Raw genomic sequence first — 25,906 nt, forward strand, 5'->3', positions numbered from 1 at the left:
TTTTAGGACTGCTGAGGAGACAGATGTTCATCAGCTAATTCAGGGACATAGATTCAGATGAATCTGTTAATGAATTACCAAGTGTGGCGGTGTTTATGTTGGACTGAGTTTCAATGGCCAGTTTAATTAATACACACACTTCAAATACTTATCCAAGATGAACATTCATGCTTACACTACTCTGCCATTATAAATAAATACACAAACGCACTCCATGGCGTGTCAGTTAAGATAGCCCTTTACATAACTTTCCTAACACAAAACGTAAAAAGGAAGGAAAAATCAAGGCTACAACAGACCATACGCTATACTCCCCAACCTAAAGACACACACCGCACCCACAGCACAACTGATTACCATACGCCAAAGAAAATGAACCACCATTTAACTCTGCCCCAGTAGGGATTCCAGCCTCCCAACACTGCCATCCCCCAATTCCACCCCACACCTTCACCACAAACAGATTCCTTATACCGCTCCTGCGTAGTTCTGTAAAATTACACACACACAGTTTTATGCAAGGCAGTGCTGAAAGACTGGCAACATGGAAAAAAAGTCACGCGACTCTGAATGTGAACTTTTGGGGGCCAAGCTTTAATTACAACTAAATGATTTTCTTGAAACTTCTTGGGAAATTCAACCTTTACTCAGAGATTTTGTACTGAAAATTTGGGAAAGATGCATTGTGTTTTTTCTATAAGACAAACAGGTTGAACTCCCACATTAAGTACAAAACAGAATGCAACATTAACTATGCCATCAAAACAGTTCCACCATAAAACCCACTTGTGTGAATATACATGAACAGACACACTTAATAGGTCATGCAGACACACATACATGGGTCTTACACAGCCTATGTACTGAAGTATAATTAACTTCATTGACAATTACAAAGTCACATCAAGGACAGTATATAGCCCTATACACTGGCCTTTATCTGTATAGCTGTCATGGCTTTGATTAAACAGGGTTTGGCCTTTTATAATATTGTCTGGCCTATTTATAATGCATTTTGCCTCCATTAAGTGGAGGCAAAACAGTAATGCTGAGCATGTATTTATTTTGTTCTGGGCACTTTGTAACTGCATCCCCATTTAGGCCACTGGAAGCAACTGGAGGCACAGGATACCGGCTAGCTCCCTATACTACTTGTGTTGCTGGAAGAAAGTTAGATCCGTCTGCCAGTCAAGCACAAAGTAGAAAAGATATTGATAGTTTTGAGTTGCCTGTTTATCGATACAACAGGGTATTATGCTATATTATAGGATTTAGATATCAGCAACGCTCCTCTGATTTAGGTGGTTTGCCCCTCATCTATTCCCTGGCAAAGCCCAACTTGAAATTTAGGTCCCGTGTACAGGCTGTGGCCTTGATTCTGACCATACTTACAGCAGAATAAATCAGGAATGACTCCAATGAAGTCAGTGGAGATACACCACTTACAATGATGTAAGACAGTCGTTCTCAACCAAGGGTACATGTACCCTGGAGGTACGCAGAGGTCTGCCAGGAGGTACATCAACTCATCTATAGTTGCCTACTTTTACAACAGGCTACATAAAAAGTATTAGCGAAGTCAGTACAAACTAAAATTTCATACAGACAAAAGGAGAAAGTAAGCAATTTTTTAGTAATAGTGCTCTGTGACACTTTTTTGTCAGATTTTGTAAGCAAGTAGTTTTTAACTGAAGTGAAATGTGGGGTATGCAAGACAAATCAGACTCCTGGAAGGGGTATAGTAGTCTGGAAAGGTTGAGAACCACTGATGTAAGACATGTCAGCAGAATCAGGCTCAGCATATCTACTGGTTAGTGACTGGTACAGTCAGGGGTCCATTTCCAGCTGTGCCACTGACTTTCTGTTTAACACTGGGCAAGTCACTTAAGCCAAAATTTATTTTAAAAAACTTTAAAAGCATCCACTAATTTTAGGTACCGAAGCTGAGATATCAGGTGCTGCTTATCTGAGGTGCTGCAGCTCCTACTGAAGTTGGCTGGAGTTGCGGCTGTCTCAAATTGAGCATCCTAAATTAGTGGACCATATTAAAAATGTTGGCCTTAACACACATCTCATAAGGGTGGTAGGAAGCTTAAAGTTTGTCAAAAAACAAAAAAGAAGAAGAAGAAGAAGAAGGAAGATGTAACGTATTTTTTTTTGCACCTGATTGATTATTATATTCATGTTTTAGGGTAGTTCTAGTGATAGTAACTACTGCTTTAGCTGGAAGGCTCTGGTCAATAGAATAGTCTTTCTGTGTGTGATACAGTGGATCTGACTAATGACATTCACAAGGCTACAGAAAAAGAAAAGTTCAATACAAAAATTAAAAAACAAACAAAATCTGAAGTGGGGACTGGATGGCTCAAGGAACCAGTAACAGGACTAAAACAACAAGGAGTCCGGTGGCACCTTAAAGACTAACAGATTTATTTGGGCATAAGCTTTCATGGGTAAAAAATCCAGAAGTGGATTTTTTTACCCATGAAAGCTTATGCCCAAATAAATCTGTTAGTCTTTAAGGTGCCACCGGACTCCTTGCTGTTTTTGTGGATACAGACTAACATGGCTACCCCCTGATACATGAATAATAGGACTGGGATCCTATTCTCTCTGGGCTGCTTGTCCAAATCCAGCCTGAGTCAGCAGTAACTGAAAGCTGTTATCACCCTCTGATGGTTTGATGCCATGTACGAAATAAGGTGGGTTCTCAGTCCTATGAGAGGTGGGCAGGTTTCCACACCACTGCAATGCATACCTTTGCTGCCAGTCTCCTGGAGACCGAAACAGCCTCTCAGGATTGAAGCACCATGATGGGGCACTGTGAAGAAGCTTGCCTTGCCATTGCTCACGATGAACCTGACCTGTAGTCCACCAGTCTCCAGGGCCGTCAGCTTGGCACTTTTCACCAGTACGTAATCACATCACATTTTTAAATAAAAAAGGAAAATGTTGATCCGCCTCCTCCTCTCCATTCTCACTCTCCTGCACAGCTATTAGCACTATCAACAGCATCTCATTTTTACCAGTGAATAGTTTTCCAGCTTCCTCAACTCTAGCACCATCCTGCATTTAAGATCCATTGCACACATTCAGACATTTCTACAGATCAGTTAGCTATAGTATCTGTCTGAGAGGGAAAGAAACTGCACTGACATAATCAACTTAGTAACGATAGGACCATTACTGAATCACAAATCAGTGTCTTTTGCTGGCAATTTCCTCTTTGTGTAGCCTCCATAAAAGAATAATTTCTGGTTCAGTAAGAGAGGCATTTCAGATTTATTTAGTAAATGGATGATTTAAGCATTTGGATTTTCACCAATTATGTTGCATGGTATTTATTATCAACTGCAGCTGACATTCCCATCAGAAATGCCTACATTTTAATAGTGAGTAAAAAAATCCTACCTGCAGCTGAATTATCTAGTGTCTATTGCAGATGGATTGTGTCTTTTTTTGCTAAACTCCTGCAAGATTATGATCCCTTCATCTACCTGATTTATAAAAGGACCTCACTGGTCACTTTCCCTCTATAGTTAAGGCTGAATAATATTTTCATTCTACCCCAGTCTTCAATCACTCATAACATTATATATTTTTTACATTTCAGGCTAAATTTTTTCCATTCTTGGTCTCCCCCTGAAGATAGATTGTTCCCTTCCCCCAATCCCAACCCCTTTTAATGTTTAAGCAAAAAAAAAAGTTCAGCCATTTTTAGGTGCAGTGAGACTGGGATGAAAATTACATTTTCCATTATGAATTTTTTTTTAATCTTGCGACTTATTTTTTCTTTTTGGAAAAAAACTGAGGGTTGCACAGTGAAATAGATGGAAGAGAGATGTCCCAGAAGAAACAGGTTTTGATTTAACCAAGTTTGGAACATTTGAAAAATCACATTCTGAGGATACTCAGTAGATTTCATCCAGAATGCTCATTAAGGCCCTGAACCTGCACCACTGAAGTCAATGGGAATTTTGCTTGCATGCACAGTTAGGTTATCTTCACAGTCAACTGGCCAGTCACCTATGTTGTTGAAATGGGTAGGAAGAACTGGTGCTCAAGAAATGACATCTACATACCTTCTGCCTCTCTGAGCAATGCAATGTGAGCACTGCACCAGTTGATCCCCCCCCTCCACCTTAGAGGTGGCTACACCTCAGTTCCCTGTACATTTATAAATTTGCAGAGCATTTTGGAATACTCTGGCTTCAACGGCACCACATGAAATACATTTTAAATTTGCAGGTAAATGTAACCCAATGCCCCCAACAGAGTTTATTTTCAAGACAGAACAGATTCTTACCACCCCGGTAAATTAATAGTTAACACACTTCAAACTTCCTATTTCCAGTAGTCAGGGGGCAGTACCATATAAATAGGGCCAAAAACTTCTTATGGATGTTTTTGGAGCTAACTCAAGTGACACACCCCAATGGCCACTACAGTTCCTTATCCTTACAGCCCAAGTCCCTTAATAACCAAGAGAAGGAAGGCAAGTGACTAAACGGTCTCTGAAGCAATACAAAACAAAACAAAAACCAAAAAAAACACAACACCACTAAAGTCCTCTGGCTGGGCTTACACACATCCAAAGCAGGGTATTCCCGTCACAGGAGTTATCTGATGCAGTATGTCAGCCATCCAATCAGCAAGCCTGAGCATATTTGTTTTTACACAGCAATTTCCAAACCAAGACACATTTCTATTCCCTCCCCCTTCTCACGCTTTTGTATTCCATAGTCCTCATCAACAATTAGCGGAAATGACTGGCTGTGCCTGTTCTCACTGTTCCCAGACATTTCTCTCCCCCTAGTGAGCTCTGAAGACCATGCAATATTTGACACGACAAGACTTAGAATCCTTCTACAACAACAGTTGTATGTAGGGGAACAGAGAAAGCGAAAGAACAAGGAGGTTAGTCCAATTTACCAGATGGGGCTCGGACAGCAGTAGGTACCCAGGGCAGTGGGATTCATACATTTTAAAGTGTCCTTAATCTCTCGAGAAACTGGCCCAGAAGACTGGAATTTTAAGCCACAGAAAATGTTTGTTGTTTAATAAAAAAACAACAGAATAAAGGTATGTTTACTGAGTCAACTAGCTCTTCTGCTGGTTTTATACCATTAAAACAACAGGATTTTAAATGTAAATTAACTTTAGTACAGTCAAAATCTAACGCCTATTGTTTTTACTTTAGAAGGAAACATGTTCATGCAAAGGATCTGAAATACACCACAGCTCCAGAACTTGTTCCAATGTTGTATATCCCATTGCTGCAGCATGCACAATTTGCCATCCTGTAACATACACAAGTATGTATTCAATTTGTTATAAATAGCTGTGCGCAGGACACAATTGATGCTCTCTCTCACACACACACACACACACACACACACACACACACACACACACTGACAATACCAATACTGTTTTGTATCCTTACCACATTTTTCAAGATAAATCGAACTAAATGGATAACGCTTCTGAGCTCTTAAAGAACCACAGAAGCTGGAGATGGAAAAGAGCTCTTAGATCAGCTAGTTCATTTCTCTGTCAAGATTGGATTGTTCCTTACAGTACATTTTTATTGTTTTATCAGTCTTGTTTTTAAAGTCCAGAGCAATGTTTTCACTACTTCCCTTGGGAAAACTATTCCAGTATTCCACAGATTCCCATGATATTCTGCTCAAGTTTTCCCATTCCTATTAGTTATACCCCATGTACCACTCTAAATAATTCCTCTCCCTCACTAGTGTTAACAACCTTTAAAAATTATAAACTTATGCTTCCTCCCTTAGCTGTCATTGCTTAGCCAATCTATACACACGTACATAGAAAGACTGAGAGCTAAGTCGTCCCACTAGCTCTTGATAGTTCAAGGAGAGCCCAAAAGCATTAACTCCCCTAACAGGGCCCAGAAAAGCTCAAGACCACCACAATAATTATTTATGACATGAATCAGCCCACAAGAAAAGCAGACATTAGCTCCTGGAAAATCCAATAAGCCAAAATATGTTTTAAACCCATACCTCAGTTTTATAGCCTTTATTCATTAGGCTGTCTCCCATTAAAGTTATTCAATACACCAAGGTGGATAAAATCAATTTTTAAAGCAAAAAAAATCTGATATTTTAATTGAAATTATATACAGGTTATAAAACTATTTAAAATTAAATTTGAAATTGACAGCCTATGCTGAAACCTAAACTTATTATTTAAATTAAATGCAAAAATAATATTAAGCAGTTCATATTTGCTGCCAAGTTTTAAAGAAAGTCAAATCACTGAACCAGTGGAAGTCACTGGCTAAGCAACTGAACCCTGAGTTGGCTGAAGTGCTAAGCTAGATTCTGACAGCAGTAGCCTCTTCTGCAGATGCAGAGAGAAAATTGTTTTTCATTTCAGTGTATCCGACTACCACATTCAAAGTTAAAAAACCAACTGGGAGTTGAAAAAGCAGGAAAGTTTGTTTTCTTCCTCCAATCTATGAAGAATAGGTGTGAAAGAATGAGAATTACTAGTTTTAAAGTCTTGAAGGCCATGGTAACAAGAAACAATCAGCTCAATTAACTAACTACAAATAATATTTCCTTTGTTTATTAAATCAGTTAATATTAAATGCATAATGTATTTTGATAAATTTTCTTATGTATCCAGAAACAAAAAACATTTTTAATTTAAATTTGAATTTCCATCCAAATAGAGCTTGACACAAATTGGAAGCAAAAAATGAATAATCTCGTAGAGTTCAGCTATATAATTGCTTAAATAAAGGTGTATAGTTATAGCGTATCCTCCTGGTTAGCGCAAAGAAACGCCATTGCTGATTTGCAAATTTACACTAAATTTGGTTTGGTAACCAATGAGAATCAATCTTTCTTTAGGAAAATAACTAAAAAGCAATGGTTTAAACCCTGCTTGCTGGTTTAAATTATGATTAAAATTAGTAATTTAAGTCACTTTGATTGAAATCAATCCACCCTGTGTCTGAGTATATTCAACACTCATTTACTTTTAAAAGATAGCAATACATCACCAACCCAAATGGGTGGCGCTGGAGAAGATTTTTGCCTGAAGCAGTCCTACAGACACTCTCATTCTCTACACAATTCTGTCACATTCCCAGAGCATCCTGAAAGAGGCACGGGTCCTGTAGTGCAATAATGTAATTAAAGAATATCATAATGCAGACATCCAACAGGGCATGGAAAGCCTTAATTCTGACATTGCCCAACTTCTGAATTCTTGACTTTGCAATCTTAACATACTTTTAACATTTTTTGTTTTGTTTTGAATGAATATATATATATATATATACATATATATATATATATATATATATATATATATACACACACACACACACACACATTATTACATAACCAATCTTAAGTTTCAAGATAGCTACCCAACTTCTCTGGCACATGTTCAGCTTTTAACCTTTGTCACTTTTTTTCCCTTTGAAATAATATATGCTGCAGACAAATCAAGCTGAATGGTTTAAGCAACAAGCATTTCTTAAATGTTTCATCTCTCCAAACCTAAGATGTTCCGCTAAAGATACATGCACACCCAGAGAAACAGAACCACTCAGATGAGCCAAGTTGCTCATGTGAGTGAGTGTCTGCAGGATCAGGTCCTGAAACTGAACTCATTCAGGCAGGGACCATGGTTCCATCTTTGGGTTCAGTTCTACCATCCTTGCTGATGTTGAACCATACCTTTTTCGTCACATATTTTCCTTTTGCTTTCACTGAAACTACTTGCAGAGTAAAGCACTACTCTTGTGATTCCAGGTGGCAGAATTTGTCCTTGTATTTGTACAACACCAAGCACCTTGTCTGAGCTTAACAATAACCTAACAAACCTAGACATCATGCAATGTAAAGTGAATTCCATTTCCGTGTGGCAAGACCACAAAGAAAATAAGTTTATTACAAGGCAGAGTAAAGACACAAACGTATGTTCTTAGATAAGACGTTTCCTCTTTGCACTTCAGTATTTCAAAATTAAAAATCCCAATAAAAGATTTAAATTAATAGTATTTTTGCATGCCCGGATGAAGTTGGTTGCACAAGTCTGAAGGAGTTCAAGGATCCAGGACTCTTTAAATACACCACACAGATAAAAGAACTGAAATTATTTTTTTGAATTGCTGAATTACTGGCATAACATCATAAGGAAAAACACTGGCATGTGCCCTCGTGCCCCTGAATAACTCAGAGATGCATAAAGTGATTCTCAAAAAAAAAAAGTGTATAATTAGATTCTATTTGAATAAACTAAACTAGTATTAGCTTTACCTTGGACTAGCTGAGCAGAGGGTCAAGGGGGATTACGGTCACCTTTTTATCTCCCAGCCCTCTTTGTATATGAGGAGTTTAGTGTTTGTGAACGATGTCAGCTTAACAGATCAGGAGGCTGAAATCATCTCCCCACAGAGAAGGTACAGCACAGAAACCAGCACTGGATGGCTACTGGTCAGGGGTGGGGCGAGGGTGAGATCCTGTGGCAGATAGGAGGACAATCAGCAAAGAGTTGGTTACAGCAGCAGGGTGTCTGGGGACCCTGGGAGGAGTGTGGTGGTTGGAAGTGCTGAGTGGGACACATGGGATGCGAGAATCTATAAAGGTCTAGTAGATGATCTACCTTAGAACACTTGCCTCAAGTAATGAGCCACCTGTTGTGCTACCAGGGATTCAGAACAAAACATTGGTGTGTCCTATAGCAGACACCATGGAGTGTGCAGTAATCATACAGAGTTCACCACACTGTCTCACCAGTATTCCTCAAACCTGCCTGAGTGGCATCACTTCTGGATGTGGGGCCACCATTCAATGCTTGACCCCTCTGTCCAGAAAACCCATAACAGTCCTAACTACTCTGATGGTTTGTGTGTTGTGGACACCTATCCACGAGGAACTGAACTGGGATCACCAATTCATTCACATATACTATCAAACAGATGTAGGATAGTAACAACTTTCAGTCAAGTTGTTACCAAAAAACTGGGCCTGCATGAGAGACCTATAGGTGGACAGCTAAACAAAGAGGGAAAATGGTCTTGTAGTTAAGGCAATGGATACTACTCAGGAGATCAAGGTTCAATTCTCATCGCCATCCCAGACTCTTTGCATGACATGAGGCGGGTCACTTAATCTCTCCATTCCCCATCTGTAAAATGGGGATAACCATACTTCCTTTCTCCTACCTCTTGTCTGTAGTGTCTATGGAGATTTTAAACTCTTCGGGTGAGCTGTCCTACTATGTTTATATACAGCTATACATTGATATATGCACTAGCACACTGGAGCCCCAGCCGTGGTTGAGGACTGTAGATGCTGCCATAGGAGATAGCAAAGTTTCACAGTAGCATATTGCTGCATTAAAAGTAGTTAATATTTCATTAGCTACAACGTTAAAACAATGGAAAGTTTACAGGGAACTTTTTTCCCCCCCATTTGAGGGGTGGAGAACCTGAGCCCTCAACCATTCACCAACGCAAGGTATATACCTTCCCAGCCCCAGGCAGTAACTAGAGCACAGATTCAGATGGCTGGAGTGATGATTTTAAAAGTTCCTAATCCTCTGCCTCATCTTCTCCTTTCCAGCCTGAGATACCTTTCTGCAGGCCATATCATTTAGTTCCCATTTCCATCACAGAAGCTTTGATTAATACTCACTCAACAGCAGCAAATCCCACTCCAACAAGCTGCTGTTCCAGAGGGAATACTAAAGCAAGATGAAAGCTGCATCCCAGTGGCTGAAACAGTCTTTGAAGAAGTGCTGCTACACTTCTTCCTGAGTCTGGGTAGTGATTGATCACCATTCTTAGCTCTGGGTCACCCAGGTACAGTACCCAGGAGCAAACGGTAGGTCTGACATCCTTCTCAAAGAGTGGGACCCCAAAGTCTGACTGCCCAGACCCCTGAACCAGTGACTCAGCCCTCTCGAGTCCCCAGTTGGGTTGACATTTCCCCCTTAGAGTCCACCTGACTGTAGGAGCTCTGAGTTCCTAATTACACCCTTCAGGGACAACGTGACAGTAAAGCACGGCAACAACGGCTTAGCAAAAGAATTTCTTAAACACACACACACAATTTTCTCTTTCAAAAGCACACAGGAGTTACAGATCTATGGAAAACAAACTGCGGAATCCAACTCCTTTAGTCTGATCTTCACCTTCGTCTGCACGCCCATGGGTTTGGTCCAATCCTTTTAAAGGTGGCAAAGTCCCTCCTGCTTCCACTCTCTCCAGCTGTGCCTTCTGTTTGTAGTGATTAAATTGCTTCCTCCGCTTAGAGAAGTACCCCTTTTTTAAAGAGACTCTGTACATCTTTGGTCAAGTGGAGCAACTGCAGCTCCCCCATCCATGTGATTTCTTAGACTGTGTGTGCGTGTGGGGGGGAGCATCCAGGCCTCTTCTCCGGCCACCACCCCCCCGCACCAGTTTCTGTGTAAAGAATCCAGCAATCCCCCTATTTCACCCCTTGCTGGTACTGTCACAGCTTCCCAGTTATAGCTTCCCCACTAAGTGTCAAGTTCCCACTATCAAAATAAATGCTCAAAGCCACACTACAGATTACAATCAAAACAGATGCTGAATTACAATAGGCATTCACAAAACACAAATTGAATTCATAAGCTTACTCAGACATATCTCCCCCTTATGGACAAAAACTGGGGAACCACTATGGCATGTGATAACACCTACACTCTACCATTTGGCTTGCTGTTGTTCTCGATCCCTGGTCTACACTGGGAGGGGGGGGGGGGAGGTCGACCTAAGATACGCAACTTCAGCTACGCGAAACAGGAATAGCGTAGCTGAAGTCGGCATATCTTAGGTCGACTTACCTGGCCATGAGGACAGCGGCGAGTTGACCACTGCCGCTCCTCCGTCAACTCCGCTTCCGCCTCTCGTGAGCTGGAGTTCCGGAATCGACAGGAGTGCGTTCGGGGATCGATTTAGCCGTGTCTAGATGAGACATGATAAATCGATCCCCGATAGATCGATCTCTACCCGCCGATCCGGCGGGTAGTGAAGACCTCCCCTTAGGTATTTACAAGGTACCTTGTAAATCTGTAGCATCACAGCATTTCATAATTGTTAGTGTATTTATCCTCACAACACCTCCATGAGGTAGGAAAGTATTATTATGCTCATTTAACAGATAGGGAACTGAGGCACAGAGTGACTTATCTACCCAAGGCCACACAGGAAGACTGTGGCAAAGCAGGGAACTGAACCAAAGTGTCCCATGTCCTAGGCTAGCACTCTAACCACTGGTTTATCCTTCCTCTCCTCAGGTCTGGAACTACTGGAAGATCAAGAGCAAGGGCTTGTCTACACTGGCACTTTACAGTGCTGCAACTTTCTCACTCGGGGTGTGAAAACACACCCCTCTGAGCGCAGCAAGTTTCAGCGCTGTAAAGCGCCAGTGTAGACAGTGCACCAGTCCCTGGGAGTCACGCTCCCAGCGCTGCTAGCTACTCCCCTCGTGGAGGTGGGTTTTTTGAGCGCTGGGAGAGCTCTCTCCCAGCACTCTGCTGCAACTGCACGCAGCAGCGCTTTAACTTTGCCAGGGTAGACCAGCCCCAATTTTATTATTTACACAGCACCAACATCATGCTTGCTGGAAAAGTTGCCTGTAAAGTATCTAAAGCTTTGCTAGTGCTATGTAAATTAATTACCATGTCTGGCTTTTCATAACATTGTAGGTAATGCATATATGTACCATTGCTCCCTACTGCTGGAATGTCAAATTTGTGTACGTCTATATCTATCTGTACTGTAGTATCTTACAAAGGGTCTCAGCCCTTCCAGTCCAACTATACTACAACAAACAGATTTTGTCTTGAGCTCATGGGATAGGTTCCTGTTTTGGAACAGAAAGTCCCAAGTTCTATCTTCATTAATGACCATACAGTCTGTTCAACCACAGTGTAAGGTATAGGTGACAACCTGAAATATATGCTGCAACAAATCTGTTATACTTCCCATTACACTAACTCTACATAACATAATTTGCCATGCTAAATTATATAGCAATGTACAAAACCCTAGACACTATATTATAAAGCTAAACTTTAAGTGTCATAATTGAAGATAACAAAAAATGTGTATTGCATTTTGGTTCTCTACAAACAAAACAGAGCTCCCAAACTATATAGAATTCATATCAAAATATTTCATGTAATTTAGAGCAGCAGTTCTCAAACTGCAGGTTGGGACGCCAAAGTGGGTTGCAACCCCATTTTAATGGGGTCATCAGGACTGGCTTAGACTTGCTAGGGCCCAGGGCCAAAGCCCGAGCCCCCCCACCCAGGGCTGAACCCGAAAACCAAGGGCTTCAGCCCTGGGAGTGGGGTTCAGGTTATAGGCCCCCTGTGTGGGGTTTGGGCTTTGGCTTTGTATGTGGCGCCCACGCCCTCCCGACCCGGGGCAGCAAGCTCAGGCAGTCTCAGGCTTCGGTCCCACCTCCTGGGGTCGTGTGGTAATTTTTGTTGTCAGAAGGGAATCGTGGTGCAATGAAGTTAGAGAATCCCTGATTTAGAGAATACATTATTATACAAGTCAGCTTTAATTAAACTGAAGCATTATTATCCAGATACTGAGAACATGTAAACAGCTACAGTCTAGAATTCTTTCCTCTAGCCTCCACCTTAACAGTAAACATATCAATCAGAACAGGAGTACTTGTGGCACCTTAGAGACTAACAAATTTATTAGAGCATAAGCTTTCGTGGACTACAGCCCACTTCTTCGGATGCATCCGAAGAAGTGGGCTGTAGTCCATGAAAGCTTATGCTCTAATAAATTTGTTAGTCTCTAAGGTGCCACAAGTACTCCTGTTCTTTTTGCAGATACAGACTAACACGGCTGCTACTCTGAAACATATCAATCAGACACAGCAGCAGAAATTGCCGTGCCAAAATTATTGTTTCCACACATTACAATTACTAGAAATATTTCAATGTTTACCCAGTATCATGCAGCCAAACCACCACTATCTGTCCACATAAGGCCTCTTTTTCTTTCCATCATGTGCAAAATATATTCCACTCAAGGACATCAAGTTCAAGAGTCTTGTTCTTTTGCCTTCACAGCCTTCCATTGCTCTGCCCCTCCCCAACTGTCAGGCCTTGCCTCTTACCACAGCACTCTCTTCCCCACCAACCTTGATGCTCCATTTCTCCCACAACCATCTCTGCATTGTCTTTCATGGCACCCTACGCATGGGCATCCGCTAGTATAAACGCAGTTTTATTCTGAGAAGTGAATCTGTTAAATGGTACCTTACTCAACAGATCTGTCCAGCATATGTATCTAGAATCAACACTACTGACTTCCACGCCAGTGAAGCTTTGGCTACTTTTTACTCCTGGGGTTAGCCCTGTAGAGCCAGCATAGAGGGGTACAAGCTGGAGTCTAAGCCTGTCCACATGTCAGCAAATTGTTGTAAAATTCTATCTGCGGAGTCAAATTCTGCTCTCAGTTACATCTGTATAGCTCCCTTGAAGGTAGTGTGGCTGCACAAGTGTAATGGTGGACATAATTTGAAGTCCCTGGGACACACAGGTGCTACTAAGTGAACAAATTAGCCCATGATTCATGAGAAAGAAAGAATACAGACTCTCTCTCAGATCTCGGGGCTGGGAGGCAGAAAAAAAAGCATCTTTGTCATTGAGACAACATAATGCTCCATCATGCCATTTTTATAGTCACTTTTCCAAGTAGACTTGACTTTCAAAACTTCAGCATCACTGTCTATACCTACTGGCAAGAAGGACACATAAGCAGAGTCTTTCTATATCTGCAGGATATCACTTTCTTACTCATACTTATCCTCTAAAAACAGTAAATTACTGCTATGCAGCATGTAAGGTTTTTATAATGCAATGATTTAACCCTTTGCACCATAAAGACACACACTCCTCTCAGGCAAGAAACTATAAAGGATTCATTCCTCTTCTCACTCTAGCTTTCAGCAGTTCCTGTCCTGCTCCTGTTCTCTCCACAAACATACAGAGCTTCTCCCACCTCCCCAAATGATTTACACAACGTGGTCTACCCCTCCCAATAGGCCAATAGCCTCATGTTCCATGCCTCTGCTCAGCTTCCACCCCTCTCCTTGGATCTTCCATGTCCATGGCCCACTCTTCTGATGCAATTCATCTCCTTCCTGCTGGTCTATAGCCCACAGGAGCTGTAGACCAGCAGGAAGGGGGCAGAGCAGATCAGGAGTGCAAACTGGGAGAGACAGGAGATGGCTGAAAGGAGCAACTGTACTTTTCCATAAACCTAGCTGGTGATCAGCTTGTGGAATGTCAAGAAGCATAAAGATTGAGAGCCCTTGTCATTTTTCTCCTACCTACTGTAATTGCAGTTGCTAATCCTTTTTATCTGATGCACAGGAGCGTTCAGATTTCATTGTGAAAGTTCCAGGGCTTCTCATCACCTTCCTCAACTCTTTAGTCTATTAAGAGAGATCCAATTTCAAAATTGCAAGAAGGTAGAAGTTTGGGACACATTGTTTTCTGGGTCTCAAAGATGACACAGGGACAGTTCCAGATTCCATTTTAGGGAGACATTTCCCTCTCCTCTCCCCACTGAAAGAGAGTCTTTCCAGATAAGTTTGTGCTCCAGGGTCACACAGGTAGCAGATTCCCTCGTTAGCTCCTTTGGAAAAATTCACTACTTAGCACTTTCATCTGTTGCTGTCACAAATAACTCCAAGAATGTAGTCCTCTTCTTGCCCGACCCAGCATTCATCTGACGAAACAAAGTATATTCTACGATACTGGAAAGGAAGAATCATTTTATGAATGTGATTTATTAACTGGAGAAACACTAGGTGGGTGAGGTAATATCTTGTATTGGCTCAACCTCTGTTGGTGAAAGAGACATGCTTTCAAGCCACACAGAACTCAGAATGAGCTTATGTCATTCTGCTTATGTCAGACTGAGCTCTGTGTACCTCAAAAACTTGTCTCTTTCACCAACAGAAGTTGGTCCAATAAAAGATATTACTTCACCCACCCTGTCTCTCCCATATCCTGGGTCCAACACAGCTACAACACTGCAAACATTTATTAACTATACAACCACTAACTGCTTTGCTATAGTGGAAAGCAAGAGATGGAGGGAGAGATCCTCGGTTGGTGTAAGCTGTTACAGTGCCACTGAAGTCCATGACACAAAGAGAATTTACACCATCTGAGGATCTGCCCTGGGGTCTCTACACAATAACAGAAATAGGTACAGCATTAAATCTGATCCTAGAGATGGCTTCTTCAGAACTGAAGCACTTTGAGAAAGAAATGTGGGAAAGCGTGGGAAATAACCACTTCACTGGACAGATATTTTGGCCTCATTGATTACTGTACACAAAGGAACAATGAAATTTTTCACTATCACAGAGGTTAGCAACCTCTAGCACCCTGGCGGGCCGGGTCAGGCCAGTTTGTTTAGCTGCCGTGTCCGCAAGTTCGGCCGATCGTGGCTCCCACTGGCCGTGGTTTGCCGCTCCAGGCCAATGGGGGCGGCGGGAAGCCGTGGCCAGCACATCCCTCTGCCCGCCCCGTTTCCCGCAGCCCCCATTGGCTTGAAGCAGCAAACCGCAGCCAGTGGGAGCCACGATCAGCCAAACCTGCAGACGTGGCAGGTAAACAAACTGGCCCGGCCCGCCAGAGTACTTACCCTGGCGAGCCGTGTGCCAGAGGTTGCCGACCCCTGCACATACCTTCTAACATATTTAGGTCTAATACAGAAAAGTGCCAAATATCTGCAATTCCCACTCATTGGGAGCTGCAGTGGGTACTCAGGTGAAGATCTTGGGACATACTCCACTCTTCATTACACTTAGTGTAAATTCAAAGCAACTCTATTGGCATCAGTGGAGTTACACTAGCGTAAATCCAAAGTAACCAAGAGCAGAATCTATTCCCTGTTTGAAGTGAGATGAAGTTACAATGACAATTTTTAACATATTCCAACAGAACAATTCTGTAAGAAGATTACACAAGGAAAGTATTGATCTCTCTGCTAGGCACTCTGAGTCAGCAGACAATTGCATCTAGCCTTAGAATGGAGACGACAGTGCTTTTAAAATATGTACCAAGCAAGATGTGTTTGCAATTTATATTATTACTTATTCTGTTGCCTTCTAATGTTTTAAAAGGAAACTCTATAAGAGCTAAGATATCTACATTAGAGATAAGCAACAACCACAAAGTTGAGCTCTGTATCTGAACTTCGGCATACATAGGATTTCATTTGAAGCCATCTCTACTTTAAGTGTACAGAAAGTATCTTTTCAAGATTTCAGAAAGTGGTGCTGTGAAGGGGAGGAGCAGATTTTGCCTCTTAATGTATCTCGTATTGGCTCTTATGGTCTAGCTCAATTACTATGTTTGTCATTATAAATCACTTTGGTAATTGCAAGGAGTAAGTTCACAGAGCACAGCCCAGTGATTTAGCAACTAGCTCCTCACTCTGCCATGCTAGAGAATCTAGTGGTATGAGGTTTATCTTGGACTATCGCAAATCAGTTTAGCAGGTGATGGGAGCATCCAGTTTACGGGAACTCAGCAGACTGCCAACCATCCCAAGAGCAAGACTTGGGTGCTTCACTTGTGCAGAAGGAGGGGGAGATTCAGCACAAAAAGCACTGTTTCAGAAAGAAAGAGTCTGTCAGACTCCTCTATTGCGTCCTACAGTTCTTCCCCCAACCCTCCATTCTTGCTTAAAACGGACAAGATCTTGAAATTCCCACCTTGGGTTGTGAGCCACAACAAAATGGCCTCTTTAAGGCTGATCAATTTGTTCCCACTGTATTCAACCCCTAAAAAAGGAAACAATGAGAAAAAAGGAGAACATTTACACCTTCCATTCAGGCATAACGAATGTCTTTGGTTTTCTCCGTACACCTAATTTTCATTTTTTTAAAGGCTTCTCTGCTTTTCATCAAAGCTTGTCAACTTCTTCTAGGTCAAGTCTTTCAAGTGGCGCAGATGCACCCCCACTGTAAGACTAGAAAGTATCACTGACTCCCAACGATATCAACTTTATTTCTTGTGTCGTTTTTGCTCTCAATACTTTCTCTTAAAATTACACTCTCCTTTATTTCACTTTCTGTTCACACCTTCTTAGTCTTCCCCTTATTGCCCCTAATCCGAAGATCTCAATGAGCAAGAATTAAATGTCTGAGGAATAAACACGATCTCACAACAAGACACAGAAGAGGAGGATGAGCAAAATAAAAATTTCTGTCTGATGAAAGCTCCCTTGACAACTACAGCAGCACTGATAGGCACCGCTGAAATAATAGGAATGATACTCCAAAACAACAGCCAAGAAAATGTTATGAAACAGAAAAAAAAAAAAGTCTAAATTGATCTTTCCAAATGAAAATTTCACTGTCAAGTGAGGAGTATAACAAAAGCTTCCTAGGCCAGCTGTATTACCACTACAACAAAAGATAAAACAACTACTGAAAAATACCACCAAATCTGAAAAATTATGACCCGTTTTAGGAATACTATAGGCCTCAACACTGCAGAAGAGGAAAGGAGTCTATTGGTTCAGGGTGGGGGGGCGGGGGGGAAGAGATCAGATCTTTGTTACTTTTTAAATCTTGAATTGCTCCCAAATGTGTCAACAGCAAAATAGCTACTAACTTCACTGAGAGCAAGATCAGACCCTAAGGGTATGTCTACACTGGGATAAAAAACCCACAGCTGGCCAGGGTCAGCTGACTCCGGCTTGCAGGGCTCAGGCTCCAGAGCTGAAATACTGCTGTGTAGATGTTCTGGCTCAGGCTGAAGTCCAAGCGAGGGTGGAGGATCCCACAGCTCTAGCTCCAATCCAAGCCCAAATGTCTACACAGCAATTTTTAGTCCCACAGCCCAAGCCCCACAATCCCAAATGAGCTGACCCAGGCCAGCCGCGGCTGTACCAGGGTGCGCTTATCCTCATATAGATGTACCCTTAGTGGCATATGTGCAAATATCTACCACTGTTCAGGTGGCAACCTACTAAGCAGGTTCAGCAAAGAGGCCAAGAAGTTAACCAACACAGACAATGAATGACCCTCTCCCCCTAGAAGAGGTCCCTCTAGGACAATACTGAGGCAATCCTGGGGAAGAAGATGAACTTTGTGATTAAGAAAGAGAACTTGAAGCAGGGGCACGTGCAGGAATTTAGATTTGGCCCCTTTTGGAGGGGCACATTCTGGGCCCTCCCCCCATTCCCTGAGCTCACTCTCCCCCATCCCCACCTGGCACTGGGAGGACCTCACTGCCCCCAACTGCCCTGGCAGGAGTTCACTCTTTCCTCTGCCCTGCCTTTGCATCCCTGGGGCCGGACAAGTTCTGTGCCCCCGGCCACAACTATTATTGGGGGGGGCTTTGCCCCTGTTTGCCCCCCCTTGTGCACACCCCTGACTAGAAGCCAGAACATTTGGGTTCTATTCTTGGCTCTGCCAAAGGCACTCTTATTTGGAAAAGTCACTTAATCCCTTCATGCCTCAACTCCTCCATGTATAAAATTAGGATAATTACAGCCACACTGGGGTGTTCAATGTCCGTAAGGCATTTTGAGATAATCAGATGGAAGTTGTATTACTAGCGCTGTGGCAGAAATTGGTGCCTAGACACTATCACGATGGACACACATTGGAGACACCCACATTAGATGAGGGGGGGCCTCATTTTGAGCACACTAACATATTGTAGGGTTGAAAGTTTTACTCACACTATTGGGCTCATGAGAACTCTACAGATCTAATTCTTCCCATTAAAAAGCTGTGTATTTCTCCTTTCTTTTATACCACACATTCAGTAGGCCCTACATGTTTGTATTTGTTTGGTTTTTCCATTTAAAAAAAAAAGCATAGAAATAAAATTAGCTGATGGTTTCCTGTTGGCCTGGGAGGGACATGTTCACGCTGCCTCCTGCCACTGGGCAGCTGGAGCAAAATCTAGACCCCTCAGCACAAGGCGCAGGAACTCTGGAACTCATTGCTAGAGGCACCACAGCCAAGAGTGGTGAATTCCAAAAATGGAATGAAGATTTATATAAATAAGAATATACTGAGTTAATAGTAAGGATTTAAAAAAAAAAAGTAGTGAAGTTTTGAAAGGGATAAACTCTCCAGCTCCAGAGTATAAGTCAATCTCTAACTATTGGGCATTAGGGAAAAATGACCCCCTGAGCAAGTTATTCTATACTGCCTGGCTACTACAGAGTTTTTTACACCTTCCTCTGAATCAGCGCTACTGGCCACTCTCAGACAGGAAACTGGACTGGACGGCCTGCTGGTCCAGAATTTGATAAAAGTGTTTTACGTTGGAAAATGATCCATCAAAACTAACTTTTTGCAGGAAATAACTGATTTTGACAGTCCAGAATGAAATGTCAGGTAACAGAGTGAGTAACTAACCCCAGCCCAAAACAGCTAATAACCCCGTGGTTAAGGCATTCATGTAGCATATGGGAGATCAGGTTCAAGTCCCTGCTCTGCAGCATGGCCTTCAACCTGGGCCTGCCACAAGCCCAGTAAGTGCCCTGACCACCAAGCTATTGTGGGGTGACACACTCACAATCTCACCTGTGGGAGCTTTTCCACTTGGTATAAATAATTAAATAGTCACTACAGCAGGGACTTGAACCTGGTCTCCCACCTTCCAGGTCAGAGTCCTAACCACCAGACTATTGAATCTAGGACTAGCATACACAAAAACTTTAAAAGGTCTCAGTGTAGCCATCTGGTTATTGGGGGGGGGGGGGGGGGGAAGAGAAATCAACCTCGCTCTTTACATTTTCAAAAAGTCTCAGTTTCCTCCCTATATGGAACTGGAGTAGGGTGACCAGACAGCAAGTGTGAAAAATCGGGACAGGGGGTGGGGGTTGGGGTAATAGGAGCCTATATAAGAGAAAGACCCCAAAATCGGGACTGTCCCTATAAAATCGGGACATCTGGTCACCCTAAACTGGAGACTTTTTTAAATTGTGAAAATTTTCATGGGATAGGAAAATTGTTTCCTGCCAATCTGTACACTTGTCTGCTCTAGTATGACCTCTGCACCTACCATTCCGGCAATAGGTTGCTTTGATAAACATCTGAGAGGGTTCTGAGCTATCAACCTCCTGGAAATTCAGTTCTGAATTAGAGTTTGGGGGCTTCAGATTAGAGGCTCCAATTCAGTCTCACTGCACAGATAGGTCCAAGTGCCAAAGTTTGGGCACGTTCAGGCCCCCATACTGCTTTGAGCCCACCTCTAGTTAAAATACACTCAGACTCTACAGCATTGCACGTGAAATATCAAATCCGGTTAGAACTGTGCCAAACAAATCACATGGCTAAATGAAGGCAGCAGTGAGTGCAGAGCATGCTGTCCTCTCCCTTTGCCCAGTCACACACTGCAAGCCTGGCACTCTGCATGCAACTGGGCTGGGTTTGGTTAGTGCATGAAAGGGAAGAGGTGGAGGGCTCCAGTCCTCCCTCCCCAGCACTAGCCCAGCACCAAACTGTACCTCCTTTTCTCAGAGAGACAAGAGGGGGTGACGTTATATCTTTTATTGGATCAACTTCAGCAAGACCGGAAGAAGAGCTCAGGGTGGCTTGAAAGCTTGTCTCTCTCACCAACTGAAGTTGGCCCAACAAAAGAGATTACCTCACCCACCCTGTCTCTCTAATATCCTGGGACCAACACAGCTACAACAACAACACAGCAAACTGCCCAAGTAGGAACAGTGTGCTCTCTCTGCCCCACACCTAGGGTTCTACCTGTTACATGGGCCACACCTCTCCCTCAACTAGCTGCTATTCGTCTGTTGCATGCACATGCTCACCCAATCCATGCACTCCCTCCCGCCCCATACACCCAAAAGCAGCTTATCCTCTAACAAACTACTACTTATAAATGCTAGACTTATTCTTATCAGATGCAGACCTTGCCAACCCAATTTGCAGCAGCCTCATCAGCCAAGGGCAGAGCCCTCAGACCATCATCCAATCTGGTCAGAGGGCAGCCGTCAGTGATGTGTGACATTGTCTGTCTTTGGTCAGGGTCGCATGTGGGACCCTCTTGGCCCTCCCGTGTGAAGGCTGGCCGCACACTGACTCTGGCCTGTTCGAAATCGGTTCCGAAGGGCCCACGGCTCGGCTGAGAAGTAGCTACTACAGAACCTGATGAAAGGGAAGCTCCCTCCTCCTGCCCCACACCTGGTAGAAAGACAATGCAGCAGGAGGTGTGCAGAGGACCCCTTCCCCCAAATTACTGATTTTACGAGGCAGGATAAACACGCATTGCACAGAGGACACTCCTCCCCTCCCCACCCACCCAACCTGTTGCGGCAGCTCGCTGACAGGCAGAGCCTGCCTGCATGGCAGGGGACAGACACACAGACACACCCCCAGCTCTCCGTTGCTGCTGCCAGTGGCAGGAGCATGCACCGCACGAAAATCTCCCCCCTCTCATCCGCAAGTGCCGTCCCTCACCCCCAAGCACACACCGAACAGCGGCCCCTTCCCCACACTCCCCAGCTGTTGCTCCTGAATGCCAGGAGCGGGCGGGGGGCACTTCTTCTCCACACACACACCCCTCACCCCAGCTGTTGCTAAGTGACAGGAGAAGCAGGCACCGCCCAGAGAACCCCCAAATCCTCTCCTGCTGCAGCTGCTGCAAAAGGACAGGAGGCGCATGCCCCTTTCTTTACCACGCCCCCCCCAACCTGTTGCTGCTGAATAGTATGGGGTGTCCACGCTGCCCCGGAGTAACAGCCCCCCACACGATGACAGGAGGCGCGTGCTGCCCGAGCTGCAGCGTGCGGACAGCGGTCACTTCAGCCCTGTCATCGCCACCAAGAGGGGGAGGGAGGCAGGGCGCAGAGGCACTTACCGGGATGTGCACTCGCAACATGCGTCTCCTCTGGCTGGAGCCTTTCCTGCTGCCGCTGCTGGAAGCATCTTTCTTCTTGGTGTCCATGGCAGTGCTTCCCATCCCGCTCAACGAGGCTTGACTCCAGAGGATGGCTCCCAAGCAAGGCTCCTCTTCCACCTCCCACCACTGTCCACCACCAGCAGCCAATCTGGGCTTGTTTTCAAACCCTCGGGAACTGGGGAAAAAGGGGGTGGGGGAACCAAAGGGGAAGGGAGGAGTTTCTCCAGCTGCGGTTTTTTAAATGGGGGCTGGGAGAGTTGCTAGGGGCCCCCGTCTCCTCCAGGAGCAAGATCGTGAGACATCCTTCGAACTGCGGTTCAGTTTATAACTCTTCCGCCGTTCAAAAATATCCGGAGACTCTTGGTGGGTGAGAAAGTTTCCTTCCCTTTGCACAGCCAAGTGACATGTCCCCCATTACACGTGCCCCGGGGAGAAAGAGGAAGGTGCAGAAGTTGAGCTCGACACCGTTTGCAAATAAATACAATCCCTGGAGTCCGGATCCTGCGACTAGGTCCGTCCCCCTCTGTCAAGCAGGAGGCGGTGCAAGCGCTCCCTGAAATGTGCCTTCCTCTGTGCAGCGAAGCAGGGCCGGAGCTACGAGAAACTCACGCAGGCCTGGAGAAGGCGGTGGTGCAAACAAACATTGCAGTGTGGTTCCCCTTTCCTGCTGCAAGCCGGAATCCCAGGCAGGACGGATGATAACCAGGGACTGGAACTGCCAGGAGGCAGCACCCGGCCTTGAGGAGGAGGAGTTGCAAATGCTCTTTGCAATCTGGCTCTGCTGAAAACAAGAGGCTGCGCTTAACAGGAAGCGCAGCAAATCATAAAATACTTTCTCCCCGAGCTGACACTGCTCCCTTTACGTGCGTCCGTCTCCCGGGCATCTGCAAAAGCACAATGCTCCAGTCCAGGCAAGAACTCCCAGGCGTCCGGATCTTCCCTAATAATTCATGATCTGACGGCGACCGAGAGAGTGTAGCCAGTGTTTGGGAGGGGGGCTGTGAAGGCTGTTGCTAGTTTGCAGTTGCTGATGCACCAGGGACGGGCTGGATTTCACCCCTTCACATGAAAAAGAAACAGCGACGTTCTTCCCCTCCCCGCCCCTAGGCAAACCCCAGTCCCTGGGATTTCTCGGGCATGCCAGAAATACAAGGGACGGGGATTAAGTTCTCTAGTGCCATCAACCCAGAGCCTGCAAAGGGCACTGTGTACACACCCCCTTCCTCCTCCAGCCGCACTCATGAATCTGGCCGACGGGCGGCTCTCTCACCACCCCTTGCTTCCAGGAGCCATCAACACAGTTGTTGCGCAATTTGTAACACTAATAACAACCTCATCGCTGCAATGACCACAGAGGGCCGGTAGGTGGCGGTGACCACAGCTAGCAACAACGCTCCTGCCAAACTATCAAATACCGAAACTCAGAGCTCTCCAAAGTGGGGGCCTGGAGGAACATAGCAGGGGGCGCCGGGCGCCTCCCCCGCCTTGGGGCTCACAGCTGGAGCCCCCCACTGCACACAGCCTCACAGTGGGATGCACCCGGCACACCGGGGCTGACGGGGGAGCCCCACAGTTAGGGCTAGGGTTGCCAACTTTCTATTTGCAGAAACCAAACACCTTTGCCCCGCCCCCTGCCCCACCCTTTCTCTGAGGCCCCCCAACTCACTCCATCCCCCCAGTTGCTCATTCTTCCCCACCCTCACTAACTTTCACTGGGCTGGGACAGAGGGCAGGAGGGCTCTGGCTGGGGGTGCAGGCTCTGGGGTGGGGCCAGAGATGAGGGGTTTGGGGTGCAGGACAGGGCTCTGGGCTGAGGCAGGCGGTTGGGGGGGCTCCAGGGTTGGGCCAGAGATGAGGGGTTAAGGTCCAGGAGCGGGATCCAGGCTTGGGCAGAGGGTTGAGGTGGGGGGGGGTGAGGGCTCCTGCTGGGGGTGTGAGCTCTGGGGTGGGGTTGGGGTTTGAGATGCAGGAGGGGGTTTGGTGTGCAGGCTCTGGGCGGCACTTACCTCAGGCAGCTTGTGGGAAGCAGCAACATCTCTCTCCAGCTCCTAGGTGGAGGCGCAACCATGTGGCTCTGTGCTCCGCTCACACCTGTAGGTGCCACCCTCTTAGCTCCCATTGGCTGCTGTTCCTGGTCACTGAGAGTTGCTGAGCTGTTGCTGGGGGCTGGGGAAGCGTGCAGAGCCCCCGTGGCCGTTGCTCTGCCTAAGAGCCAGAGGGAAAGAGAGAGATGCCATCAGCTTCCTGGGAGCTGCACGGAGCCAGGTAGGGAGCCTGCCTGCGCCGCCAACCAGACTTTTAATGGCCCAGTCAGCAGTTCGGACCACAGCCGCCAGGGTCCCTTTTCGACTGGGCATTCCGGTCGCAAACTGGATGCCTGGCAATTCTAGCCGCGTGGATCGAGCCCTACAGTTAGGTGCCTGGGGCTTTCAGCGGGAGTGCCACCTCCAGCCGCCAGGGGCTAATAAAGGGAGCCCCGCCGCCAGCCCATCATTTCTACAGCAACAACTACCTTTCCCTTCTTCCTGGTTAGTATCATGTGCTGTCCTAATAACAAGCAGTTGTGCAGTGCTTATTCCGCTGGTGAGTTTGATATTTTTTCATATCATTGTGTGGTGAAAAATGGATCGTACTTATTGCCAAACGATGGTAGTGTTCCAAAACAAAAGCTAGAAGCTGAAAGGGCTAAAGTTGATACAAAGAAAAAATCTGCAAAACCAAGAAAATATGATTAAACATATTTGGATTTTGGTTTCACTTCCATTGCAGTTAATGGAGAAATTAGGTTTCAATGTGTAGTATGTGCAGTAACTTTAGCAAACAGTAGCCTGAAGCTAACAAAATTAAGACACCATTTGGAAACAAAACACAGCGATCTGGTAGGAAAGAACAGAGATTTTTTTCCGAACGAAAGCTACAAGAAATTAATAAACAAAAAAACACAATGAAAAATGTGGTCTCCACCCCTGCAAGTGCTTTAAAAGCATCGTATCAAGTTGCATACCACATTGCCAAGAATAAAAAGCCTTACACAACTGGGGAAAAACTGGTTCTCCCAGCTGCAATTGACATTTGCAGGATGATGCTTGGTGACAGTGCGGCAGAGAAGTTAAAAATGATCAGCCACCAAATCTCTGACATGTCAGAAAATATCAAGGCACAGCTGATCTCTCAATTGCAGTCCAGTTTATTTGCAATCTGGTTGGAAGAAACAATGGATATAGCAAAAGAAGCTCATTTAATTGCTTATATTCAGTACTCACACAAAACATCAATATTGGAAGATGTTTTGTTCTGCAAGCTAATTAAGATGCATGCAACTGGATCTGAACTGTTTAACATTTTGAACAACTTCCTGACTTCTCATCAGTTGAAGTAGGAAGTCTGAATCTGCATAGATGGAGCCCCTTCTATGTCTGGAGGTAGGGCAGACTTGAAAGCCAAAGTGTTTGAAATTGCTCCACACATATCATGGACGTGGACTCATTGTATGCTACACCGCAAAGCTCTTGCAACTTGAAACATGGATCGGGAACTTACAGATTTTCTGAGTTCTGCTATTAAAAGCATGAACTTTATCAAGACACAGCCCACAAAGGCACGTCTCTTTGCAATGCTTTGTGCAGAAATGGGAGCGGAGCATGATGGAAGTCAGATGGCTATCCGGGGGAAAGTGTCGTAACGCATTTATGAAAGGAGAAATGAAGTTAGACTTTTTCTATTGGATTTGAATTTCAGAAATGCAGACACACTGAGTGATCCCCACTGACTTTACTTTTGGCTTACTTTGCTGATATTTTTGACAAACTGAATTCTCTAAATGTCTCATTGCAAGGAGCGGAAAGTACTATTTTTGACCTGCACAACAAGATATTGGCATTCAAGAGAAATCTAGATCTCTGGAAAACAAAGATCAAAACTGGTTTAAGCATTCCCTTCTAGTTGTTAACTGATG

The 25,906-nt window shown here is 44.6% G+C and overlaps 1 protein-coding gene across 15 annotated transcripts in view; it reads right to left on the reverse strand.

Annotated features, from left to right (window-relative positions):
* Positions 1-23,266, reverse strand: part of PRKAG2 (protein kinase AMP-activated non-catalytic subunit gamma 2) — a 403,066-nt gene extending 379,800 nt beyond the window's left edge. For 10 of the 15 annotated variants that reach the window (XR_010599092.1, XR_010599093.1, XR_010599094.1 and 7 more), the window contains exon 1: positions 21,910-23,266. Coding sequence is in view for 5 of the 15 variants with exons in the window: in XM_065586741.1 (XP_065442813.1) it covers positions 21,910-22,011 (102 nt within the window). In the remaining 10 variants the exon portion in view is untranslated. The remainder of the gene's footprint in view (positions 1-21,909) is intronic. The other 5 variants (XM_065586751.1, XM_065586749.1, XM_065586733.1 and 2 more) reach the window with 4 other exon arrangements.
* Positions 23,267-25,906: the final 2,640 nt, after the last annotated feature.

This window comes from Chrysemys picta, chromosome 2, assembly GCF_011386835.1.
Source record: "Chrysemys picta bellii isolate R12L10 chromosome 2, ASM1138683v2, whole genome shotgun sequence".
Lineage (NCBI taxonomy): Eukaryota > Metazoa > Chordata > Testudines > Emydidae > Chrysemys > Chrysemys picta.